This window comes from Acanthopagrus latus, chromosome 23 (assembly GCF_904848185.1).
Source record: "Acanthopagrus latus isolate v.2019 chromosome 23, fAcaLat1.1, whole genome shotgun sequence".
In the NCBI taxonomy this organism is placed as follows: domain Eukaryota; kingdom Metazoa; phylum Chordata; class Actinopteri; order Spariformes; family Sparidae; genus Acanthopagrus; species Acanthopagrus latus.
This window is the reverse complement of record NC_051061.1, coordinates 8,515,647-8,526,354: the sequence shown is the minus strand read 5'-3', so window position 1 is coordinate 8,526,354 and position 10,708 is coordinate 8,515,647. Positions and strand designations below refer to the sequence as shown.

Genomic DNA, 10,708 nt, shown 5'->3' with positions numbered 1-10,708 from the left:
GCCCTCTATAGGCCGCTTCAGAGGCTAATCAGTGGTGGCATGAGAACAGAAAAGGCAGATATCATGGTGTGAACACCGTCTTTGCCATATTTAGTACTGGCTGCTAAAGTCAGCAAAAGTGGCAGATACTGCCACCAGACTTCAAATATATTCAAAATCTGCGATGAGAAAATGAATTTAATTACAGTACATTGTTATGTAAAACATACCAAGATACATTCTATACAAACTGATATTACATTTTAGTCATTTGATAGCCTCAATATGTTGGATTTTGTTGGGCCAGTTGGTGAACAGTGACAGACAGTAGCTTCGCAATTGAAATCACAATTTAATGAAGTCTTCATTTTGTTCTTAGTTTCAAGTAAGTTGCTGTTGACTTTTTATGCTCTTTTAACTCCTAATGTAACTAATTGACTTTGGATGGAAAATGTCCCACATATTTCATACTGTGCTGATTAACTGATAATACATTTTTAAGGCAGTCAATTAAAAAGACTGCCTAAATGTTTGTATAGATGGTTTTAGTCTGTCCGGCTGAAAACAGAAGCAATAAGATCCAGAGTTGGAGATTATTACTTAATAAATGACAACAATTATAAACATTGAAACATTGTGAAGTTTATTGGCTCAATAAAAAAAAAATACCATCCACATCCTTTTTTTTCCAAAATGAAATGACAGCTAATTAATGGCTTAAACACATCATATTGAAATAAACACCAACATTAACAAAGTCACATTAAAGCTGGACTCCAGGTGTGTGTTTCCTCTCAGCAGGATAAACACACAATATAAAGATTTGGACAGAGAAAGAAGTGCCTTAAACATGCATTTATGCGCTGCTTCCATTGAAACCATAACCACGAGGGCACTGTTGTAACAGTAAAGTTCACAATCCATTCCTGTCTATTTCTTTTTACAAAATACAAAAAATCATGTATCAAGAGAATCCCACATTTGTCGCCTCTCCTTCGAGGCCAGAGCCTCCTCCCAGCTAGAGTGTGTCAGGTATGTCTGCCGTTACAACTTCACTGTAGGGTCCATATCGGCCAAAAATGTCTTTGCCCACCACGCTGACACACACCTTGCGCCCGGGCTTGTACTTGCTGATCATCACACACATTGGAAGATCTATGGCCTTCACTTCACCAACAGCAATCCACTTTGGGAATATGCCACTACCTTTGACCTTTTCCATGGTTATGTAGAGGCTGCAGCAGGTGAGAGAGGGGAAAGAGAACGTAATAAATGAGTGAGGACCACCGACACATGCAGTATAGTATAATACTCTTGAGACAGATGTCTGAAATGATATCACTTCTGTAATCAACCTGGTTGAGTGTGGCGGCTTGAGTCAACATATACATAAACATCTGATTCAGACACATTATTTAGACGAACCCAATAAAACATTTTGTGACTTGGAGAGGACGAAGGGTGTTGCTAACTGCAGAACAGAGAGGAAGTTTGCTAAAAAAGAAAAAAAAACACTTAAAGCAGCTGAAATGTAATTTCATTACACAATATGGAATTTGTTTTATGTGGAAATGTTCTCTTCATTTAAGTGACAGGCAACAAGAAAATATGATCATCTTAAAAAAAACAAATGAAAAATTCAAGTGCACCCATGAAAATATTTAGTCGTACTTGACAGATTTTTGGGCTCATGTGCAACCAAAATAATCACCCTGGAGCTCTGATTTGTAGTACTGATGAAATCTCTTTAAATACAGAATATTACTAGAGCAATTAGTTGATAGAAAGAAAAAAATCTTTGAACCATTTCAGTAAGGAACTGGGATTTCGATCAATCGAAACAAAGACATATAAAGATAACAGTGTGGGCGCAAATCACTGTAATTGTGATTTTTTTTCTCACAATTTTTGGCATTTCATTTAGCATACAATAAAAACAAAAAAACATCAGCATGTTTCCTAGTATGCTAAAATACATCTTGTGTTTCACTCAAATTTGGATCCATGATCTAATCCAGCCACATACCCAACCAGTGATACAATTTGTGCCAATATATTGAGGTCAGCCAATTTGTGTTGGTGGAACATAGCTGGATACAAACAATATGATTTGCTTCATTTTTCAAAGATTTGTCATTCCATAAAGTCTGCCTGTTTCAGACAAAGAACAGAGAGAGGATGGTTTATTCTGGCTGCACTTGCTTCACGAACTCGGGCACAAGAATGCTGTAATCCTCTCGATTTGTTGAAGCAACTTGAATGGCACAAATACGGTTATTGTCTGTTTTGAGATGACTGTCAAAGAAGTAGTCCCTTTAAGTGTAAATTTAAAAAAAGCAATGTAGTAGAGTTGATACCCGTCTACTCAATACACTGCATCTCACCTGTAACTATCCATCGGAGGTGCAGATGGTTCTTTGTGCGAGACGTTCCAAAGCACAGAAAGGCTGGGGGGGTTCCTGATGAGCGCCAGACGGACTTCAGGTCTCTGGGGGATGGTGTACGAAGCCACTTCTATGCTATAGACAGAGGGGAAGGTGGTGGCTGGAAGGGGAGGATACAAGGGCTTGTCCTTGGGGTGAGGAAAGCGGAAGACAGGGGGGAGGTCACTGGGAGCAAACAGTCATGTGAATTTCTCCTGTTGGTTTGAATGAGCTGTTGTGATTACCTGATCTAAGTCTGCGCACTCAGGATAGTTACTATGGCCTGCAGAGGAGCATTCTGCGTTCACCTTCGGCTCCTCCGACTGCATGGAGACCTCAATATTGTCTGGCTCTTTCTTTAAGTTGAGTCCCTGAATTACACATCACAACGAAGTGTGGAAAAGAAAGATTAACGGATATAGGTGATACACAAATTGAACAATGAGAACATATGTTTTAATGTTGTCATTAGTTACACATAACATCTTTTAGCGTAGCATGTTTTGAAAATGATTTATCATGCAATGAAGCATCCTACCTTACAATCAGGAGAGCCATAAGGAGGAGGAGACCGCTCCTCATTTAAATCTTCTACGGCAGCCGTCAAAGCTTAACACGGATTACGCACAAGTGACAAGTAACAGAGGAAGAGACGAGAGAGGAGAAAAATGGATGTTATTTAGTCATGTACTCACTGACTCATATTATTTAATTTGGGTCATTATAACAGCTTATGGTGTCAGTTTCTCCCACTACATGGTGAAATAATACCACCAGAAGCTACATTACATTGACATTCAACAAGTTTAAACTTCGCTATACAAACATCTGCTTGTAAATAATGACTATTTTACCTTTCTTCTCGGCTTGCATCTTGTCTACCTCCAATTGTTTGGTTTCCTGGACAGAAAGGACCGGTCAACTTCAACCTTAATGTTTACACAGGTTTTAGTTTACTCAAAATTAAAAGTCAAATAACAAGAGCATGACTGATATTAGATTTTTGAGGCCAAAACTTTTAAAAGGGAGTAAAATTCTATACCATATTGGCTACTGGTTTATCAGCCAACATGCACAAGCGTTTTTTTTGCAATGATCCTTCAGACATGTTTATTAAACACTTTTGTGACAAAGAAATGTCACAGAGACAAGATATTTAACCGTTTAACTGACATCAGTGCATAGAAAAACTGTATATTTAATGATTTAATAAATATAAATGACGAAGCATATTTTACAGTACATATTAGCTGAGTGCCCCAAGAAATCTTGCACTGGGGAGGCATTAAGGGGCCACTGAAAATTTTAGGGTGGATAATCAAAATCAGCTGGCTGGGTAGGCATTTCTTATTTTGATCTTATTTTCATTTTTAAATTGCCATAAATAACTAATATCTGATGTTAAATATGAGATGGAAGCATATTATGCATACAGTGCTCATTACTTAAGTAGATGAAAATGCAACTCACTGGGAGATGGCAGGCACTCTCATGTGGGGTGTCCAACAATTGTATAACAGGGGCCATGCATGCATTACAGATACCAATATATATGTGGTAGGCCAATATGTAACTATTATATCTGCTAACTGGTGCATCAGTCAGGCTCTATAAATAACCAATCTCTCTTTATAGCACATGGGTACCTTATTGACCACAAAAGCCTCAATGAGCATTGACCTGTGTGGAGACTGATTGATTGATTTTTTTTTTTTTTCATTTTAATTTTGATTTAACCTCTCAGTTTGAGGTCTTTCCTTGAAGCTGATAATTTAATATATTTTCAGTCAAACAAACTAAGTCATAAAACACAGAATGAATGACCTACATATTTACCATCAAATTACTGAGCTCTCCACTCCTGGAGTCCATACATTTCATGCTCATTTTCTCTAAATGAAAAAAAGCACAGAATAAATACTCTGCGACCCAAAAATGCAATCAGCATTCATTAGTGCATGCCTGATGGCTGAGCTCTTACTCTGTGACACTCGGGTTTCCTTGCCTTCATCCTCAGACTCTGACCTGCAAATCAAATTGTCTTAAAAGCTGATTAAATGCAAATAAATCCAAGGCACAAATTCACAAAATTGGGGCCTTCATAAGTGACAACTAATATGACTGAACCTGGTTCTACAAACCTCAAGATCTCCACATTAACAAGCGATGGCAGCGGGCTCTGAAAATCAAAATTGTTTGTTGAGTCTTGCTGAACATGCATGTCGGCCAATATGTAATACAGGTGCATACATGTGTGTGTGTGTGTGTCTCAAACCTTTTTCTTTGTCTTTGCCATGTAGGCAAGAGCTGCTTCTGCTCTCTCGGATACAGTGTTCACTCGAGCCTGAGGAAGAGAACATTTCTTTAAGCATTTATTGGGTTAAAGGTACTCACACACACACGCAAGCACGCACACACGTCTGATTACTTTTGGTTTAAAAAGAAAAGAGATTACAAAAAACATGGAGGACAAGGTAGAAAGCATCTGGGTCCTAATAAGTGGGTTTGATCGAACAGGAGAAGAATTTAGGAACAACAATGGACAATGGCGGAAGCCAGACCGCAGAAGATTGGAAGCTTATAATATTTACCAGCAGCAGTTGAATTCAGAGGGGACTGAGGCAGGACAGGATAACACAAAACAAAGAACAAGAGACAGATTTTAAGACAGCTTGATGAAAGTAAGGAATAAGGGAAATTAAGAACAATAGAGGCAGTGAGAATGTCAGATGTGCTTTCATCATTTTCATAGCACAAAGGAAAAAAAGTAAATCAGAGAATTACGTTACTTGTGTGTCTAGTCGCCCACTTATAACCAACTCTGACAATCCCAAAATATAAACTAGTATTCATTTTGTCGCAGCTCAACAGTTCACCTGCCAGCAGTGAATCAAAGACGCGTGCCACTACTTCAACCGACCTCCAGTTTTTTGATGGAGCTTTCGTAGTCCACTTGACATTCCAGATGCTGAATGGTTTCATATAAACCCTGCAGCCTGGTTTCATTGTTTTTCAACACGCTGCGAACCTCCTGTTCGATCAGAGTCTGCACCTGTGGACACACGAGAGGAATAAGCCCACGTGCATGCAGGGCGTTTTGTGGAGCTGTGTTCATAACGACAGGGATGCGAGATATGGATTTTCTTTCTGCAGACACCTATAATTGATAATCGCCTGCTTTTAAGGGCTGATACTGATAAGTTGACCTATAATTTTACATTTTCATATCTTAAGAAGACATTTACAACCTATAGTTTATTAACACCTGAGGGTAAGAAAGGCTAGGGTGTAGCTCAAAGATGGATGGTGGAACGTGTAGTGGGCTGCACTTCATTTTCTCCTTCTTCATCTTCTTGTGTTTATCAGCCCTTTATATATTGTGCATCCCTATTTTAATACAGTGTATGCTTTTGCAAATGTAACAAAGCTGAGAAATGGTATACATTATTGCCACAATATTGCCTCTTACCTCAGACTGAGAGAATTTAATCTTTTTATCACTGGCTCCAAAGGAATCTGAACTGGAGGGCAGCCTCTTCATTCTTCATACATAGAGACAAACACATGCACAGAAAGTCGAGGTTAAGGTTGATAACATTAGCTACTCTGTATTGAGGACCTACTGTTTTTTTAACCTTGGTACCTGGAAATGTGTCACATTGAGCAAAGCAAGAATGATGCTGTAGTAGTATTATAGCATTTATAATTTGGAAAGTTTAACTGGTGTGATCCTCACTTTGTAGATTACGTTATGGTCAAAATCATATTTAAGCAATCGGCAACATGTATGAAGTAATCAGTATATGCCATATTTCACATGACCTCAACTAAACACTACAAAACATGACTAACGCCATCAAGTATCACACTGGTGGTGAAAATGGCTGGTTCAAATAAATGGAGACTTTGACTGCTCGTACTGTGGGTTGTCACTTTGTGGCACCGGCTTCTAAAAGAAGTGACAAAATACGATGGGATCATGACAGTAGCCCCTGCAGTGCAGCATGCAAGAGAAAACAGCACCTGTCAGAAACAGCAAAATGGAAGGAAGAAAAGTGTGCAATATGACTGAGCATTCCAATCTCCATAACACCACCAGCAGAAGCATCACATTTACAACAGTTTGCATGATGGTGTACAAGCAGCTAAGTGCCAGAAAGAAGATTCTCCTGGGTTCAGTAAGCAAGATGTGTCGGTGACAGAGCAGATTTCTCAGGGTCACACCTTTCAAGCAAGTTATTAAAGGGATATTCCGGTGTAAATTTAATCCTTGGTGTAACACACCGTAACACTGAGTAAGACTCCACCCCCCCAAGAGATCAAGTTTTCCGACCGCTAGCTTATGCAGTTTAGCAACCTCAGAAAAGACAGCACGATAACAATAAACTGCAGTCTGTGCCTCCAACCAAGAAACCGTCTTCAAAAGCCACTCATAGCCACAAATAATGGTCAGAACAGCACCAAACTTCAGCAACAGTACAAATAGGGTCCCAACACATAGTTCGAGGCATTAAACATCTGCTAGCTTAGCCGGATTTCAAAGAACTCACCACTCTCCTCTAGCAGCTTGCTTGTTCTGGGGAAGCCCTGACGAGTCGATTACCAAGTGCAGTAGAGTTCTGCAGCTCAAGGATGAAAACGTATGATTATTACTCCATGGAAATGCAATCAAAGTCGATATGTGTCTTGCCTACCAGTTTATAACAGTTATTATCAAGAGCTGACAGGGAAAAGAACAGAATGGAGCATTTCTAACTGCCCTCGGTAGGGCTTCCCCACAACGAGCAAGCTGCTGGAGGAGAGCGGTGAGTCGTGTTGTCTTTTCAGTAGCAATCCGGATATCCCTTTAAGATTCAACGTAATTATTCTGAATAGAAATATGCAGTGATGACGTTACAGCTGACAAAAGAAGCACAAATGCACATCGATAGATTCCGTTTCACACTCAGTGGTTTTGTAGCTTAGCCATTGTGGCCGCAATGAAGAAGAGTCGGGAACTTATGAATCAAAACTCAGTGTATATTCATCATTTGTGGCCTGTGGATGAAGTCAAACTATATAGCTCTGCCAAAAGCCCATAGGTAAAAGAACAATGGAATACATCAAAATGCTTTCCAAGAGTCACAGTGTCCATCCCCTCCTTTGCAAGACAGGATCAAGCTAGTAGCAACATAGAGAAAGAAATAGAAATAGCTCTAGGCATGTAGATACGGATCAGACTGCACACCACTTTGAAGGGACAAGCTGCAAACACGTAAGAAGCTATCAGAGGTCAACTTACGCATCCAGAAGACGCTGGGCAACTTCTTCATCAGATTTCAATCCCTTTGCTGTTTTCATTGCACGCCACCTTCCAAACGCCAATCCAATGTTCACTCGAGGCCGATATTTCTTTGAACTGGTGCGACCACGAGTTCGATTTTGAGCACCTGCCATGTTTCATTAAACCTGCAGTGTAATGTCAAGACAGAATCGGTTTTGCTGAGTGGGTAATCGACAGGGAACGTACAATGTGAGGGAGTGAGCTGACGTCAGCAGTCCATCAAGGATTGTTAGAAAGCTGAAACCTGATAGTAGCCACAACAGCGGCCACTGTTAGTTTCACTACTGCATACATCATAGGATTGTGTTTCAGAAAAATCTCTGTGGACACATAATGTTGTTAATTACTGATGCTATTAGCTCAGTTGGTAGAGCGGGTGTTCCCATGTGCAGAGGCCTTGTCCTTGCTGCAGCGGTCCAGGGTTCGCATCTCAAATGTGGCCTTTTCTGCGTTTCACTCCCAGTCTCTCTTGTTCTGTTTCCTGTCATCTCTGAGCTGTCCTGTAAATAAAGCCATGAAAAGGCCAAAAAAACAAAAAAAAAAAAACCTTTGCCATTTACTTCAAAACAGCCATTTGGGGAAAAAAAAAAAAATATTGCGGTGGGTCGGAAAAAAACAACCCTTGGCTGTGTTGCTGTTGTTTAACAACTGTAGTGGAGTGGCAACACACTTACCAACACTGTTGATGAGTGGCCTCTACATGTAAAAGACGGCAGTGCCAAAGACATTGCTGAATAAAACATATGACTAACGACAATGTGTACTTTCACCCTTTGCTGCTTTGTGCACAACAGGCTGTAACAAGTATCCCACGTGGAATAAGAGGGAAACCGGGCGGAACCTGCACATCAATAAAGAAACCTAGCCTGTATTTTTTGTTTGTTTGTTTTCATCCCACTGTAACAAAGTTGTATCGGACCCTGAAGAAGTTACTTACCGAACCATGACTTCTGTGTACCGTTTCACCCCTAGTATTCAATGTCTTATTGTGTAAGTTTACCTGGACTTCAACGATCACAGCGCAACAAACTGTGCCGCAAACTGTTTTAGCCTTTTTGACGAAGACAACATATCGAATGGAGCTGACTGATAAGCGATATTGGGGATGAATGTTGATATTGATATGAGAATGTAAAGAGAATCTGACATATTGGCCGATATACACACCTTTCACAGCAATTATCCCTCAAATCTGGTTAACAAACACTTACCCAGAGATGGGTAAGTGATGCAGGATGTCTTTCAGTGTAACAATAAACTTTATTGTCCAGAAAGACATTCAAACAGTACTAAACTGGGCATCTAATTATTATCAATTATCCTAACTGTCTTTGTTTGCATTATAAACTCATTCTGATATGTGTGGCCCGCCCCACCGATATACATCACTTGGCATCTACATGTCAGTCGGGCTCTGATGTAGAGAATATAAAATATGTGCCGCTATTTAAATGACAAAAAGGCAGAAAATCACTGGAGGCTTCCAACAGTGCATCAGATCTGATCATGTGAAGTAAAGCAGTGACTCAGGTTCGTCCCTGCATTATATAGGAAGCTACTGTGATACAGTTGCGTCTTTAAAATGAGTTAAAGGTGTGATAAATTGCCATATGAGTCATTTGTCCCACCTCTGTTGTCTAATGTGTTCCTCTTATCCAAGGCTCAGTCCTTAAGCTTCTTTGCCACGGTGCTCTATTGACAGAGACACAGAAGACAGTGTAAATATACAAATTCAGGTGAAGAGCTACTTGTACTGCAAACAGCCTTCAAACTCATAACTATAGGAATGAATTGCAAAAATCACGGACGACTGTCTCTAAAGTTTTACAACATGTGCTTTCACAGAGTGCGTCTTCCTACATCACTTACAGGAGCATCGGCTGCGACAACTGTTCGCTGCTGGGACTGTTGGCTAGCTAGCTCAAAACTTTTAGCAGACTACTTCTCTGCCTCGTAAAGTAATACCCAGCGACCCTACGTTAGCACACGAGACGTGCAGCTGTAGGTAAAAGACTCGACGCTCAAAAAACTCACTCAAAACGCGATTTTGTTACAGCTTAAGGCTGGCATGTCTCCCAACAGTCCTGCTTGTTTAGCCTTTTATTGGCTTTTCCTGGGTTTTTACACTTCCGCAAGCAGTACTTCCGGTCCGACACCTTCAGTGTAAAAGCGAAATCTCATTCAAAACAAAGTCAAGTGGGCTCTAAAACTAGGTCAAGTTATGTAAAAATAGTCTAACCATACTGTAGCTACGGTGTCTGAAGATCAGATCTTCAAAATCAGCCAGACAGACACTTTGATTTTTCATGCAAAATGTTTTGTTTCTTAGGCTTTGCACGTCACTGGTCTCAAAACAACAAGATGTAATTAGGCAAAAAAAAAAAAAAAACAGGCAGAGCTGTAAAGAATAATATCATTGATGACCTAGAAAAGGTGGTGCAGATAGTAAAATATCTCAGTTACAGCAAGATCTCCCCAGCAAACGTGATGTCAGGGAGACATGACTTTTAGGCATCCGTCAGTCCAGTCACACTTTTGTACGTCTCATGGACGTACAGAGCAGAATAGAACAATATGTTGACGTCTGACCAGGACACCTTTTGGACGTCTGTGCATGTGCAGTACAGGTTCAATATATAAACGTCCGGCTAGAGAACAATTTGAACATCTTTGGTAGTGTACAATAGTTTGGGTATCTGAATATCTAACGAGAACCTGTCTCTCTGTTTACGTGCTAAACAGGTTTGCTATATGAACGCCTGGCTGAGACTTTTCTTGGACCTCTATAAGATGGAGTCAGCATTTAGCTGTGTGGGTCAAAGGTTAGCAGGAGACAAGGCCACTATAGGAACTGAATTGGAGCCTGACTGCTGTGTCAGATGGAGGATGATATCTAAACACATACATCTCCAGAAAAGGATAGAGGGCTCATCTAGGTAATTTTGGAATACAAGCCCGAACAGGGACAGTAACAGATTTGGTC

At 40.2% G+C, this 10,708-nt stretch overlaps 1 protein-coding gene across 4 annotated transcripts; it reads right to left on the bottom strand.

Moving 5' to 3' along the window:
• Positions 1 to 601: 601 nt before the first annotated feature.
• Positions 602 to 9,872, bottom strand: atf7ip2 (activating transcription factor 7 interacting protein 2). 4 transcript variants are annotated; one of them, XM_037089073.1, is made up of 14 exons: positions 9,595 to 9,872; positions 9,354 to 9,417; positions 7,684 to 7,850; positions 5,872 to 5,944; positions 5,323 to 5,454; positions 4,678 to 4,746; positions 4,544 to 4,581; positions 4,384 to 4,427; positions 4,239 to 4,294; positions 3,257 to 3,302; positions 2,941 to 3,011; positions 2,648 to 2,773; positions 2,364 to 2,551; positions 602 to 1,214 (listed from the first exon to the last, which is right to left on the bottom strand). In XM_037089073.1, the coding sequence occupies exons 3-14, from the start codon at positions 7,836 to 7,838 to the stop codon at positions 998 to 1,000; spliced, it is 1,215 nt and encodes a 404-aa protein (XP_036944968.1). In that variant the 5' UTR covers positions 7,839 to 7,850; positions 9,354 to 9,417; positions 9,595 to 9,872; the 3' UTR covers positions 602 to 997. The 4 variants fall into 4 exon arrangements, with proteins under 4 accessions (XP_036944968.1, XP_036944969.1, XP_036944970.1 ...); XM_037089074.1 differs by having other exon boundaries at positions 9,760 to 9,836; XM_037089075.1 differs by lacking the exon at positions 7,684 to 7,850.
• Positions 9,873 to 10,708: the final 836 nt, after the last annotated feature.

Excerpts from the sequence above, each read along its gene's own strand:
- atf7ip2 (XM_037089073.1), bottom strand. The coding sequence starts at position 7,838 with ATGGCAGGTGCTCAAAATCGAACTCGTGGTCGCACCAGTTCAAAGAAA. Across the intron at positions 4,582-4,677 it reads TGGCAAAGACAAAGAAAAAG|AGCCCGCTGCCATCGCTTGT; the intron begins GTTTGAGACACA and ends TTTGATTTTCAG. Across the intron at positions 2,552-2,647 it reads AGTGCGCAGACTTAGATCAG|GACAAGCCCTTGTATCCTCC; the intron begins GTAATCACAACA and ends CCTCACCCCAAG.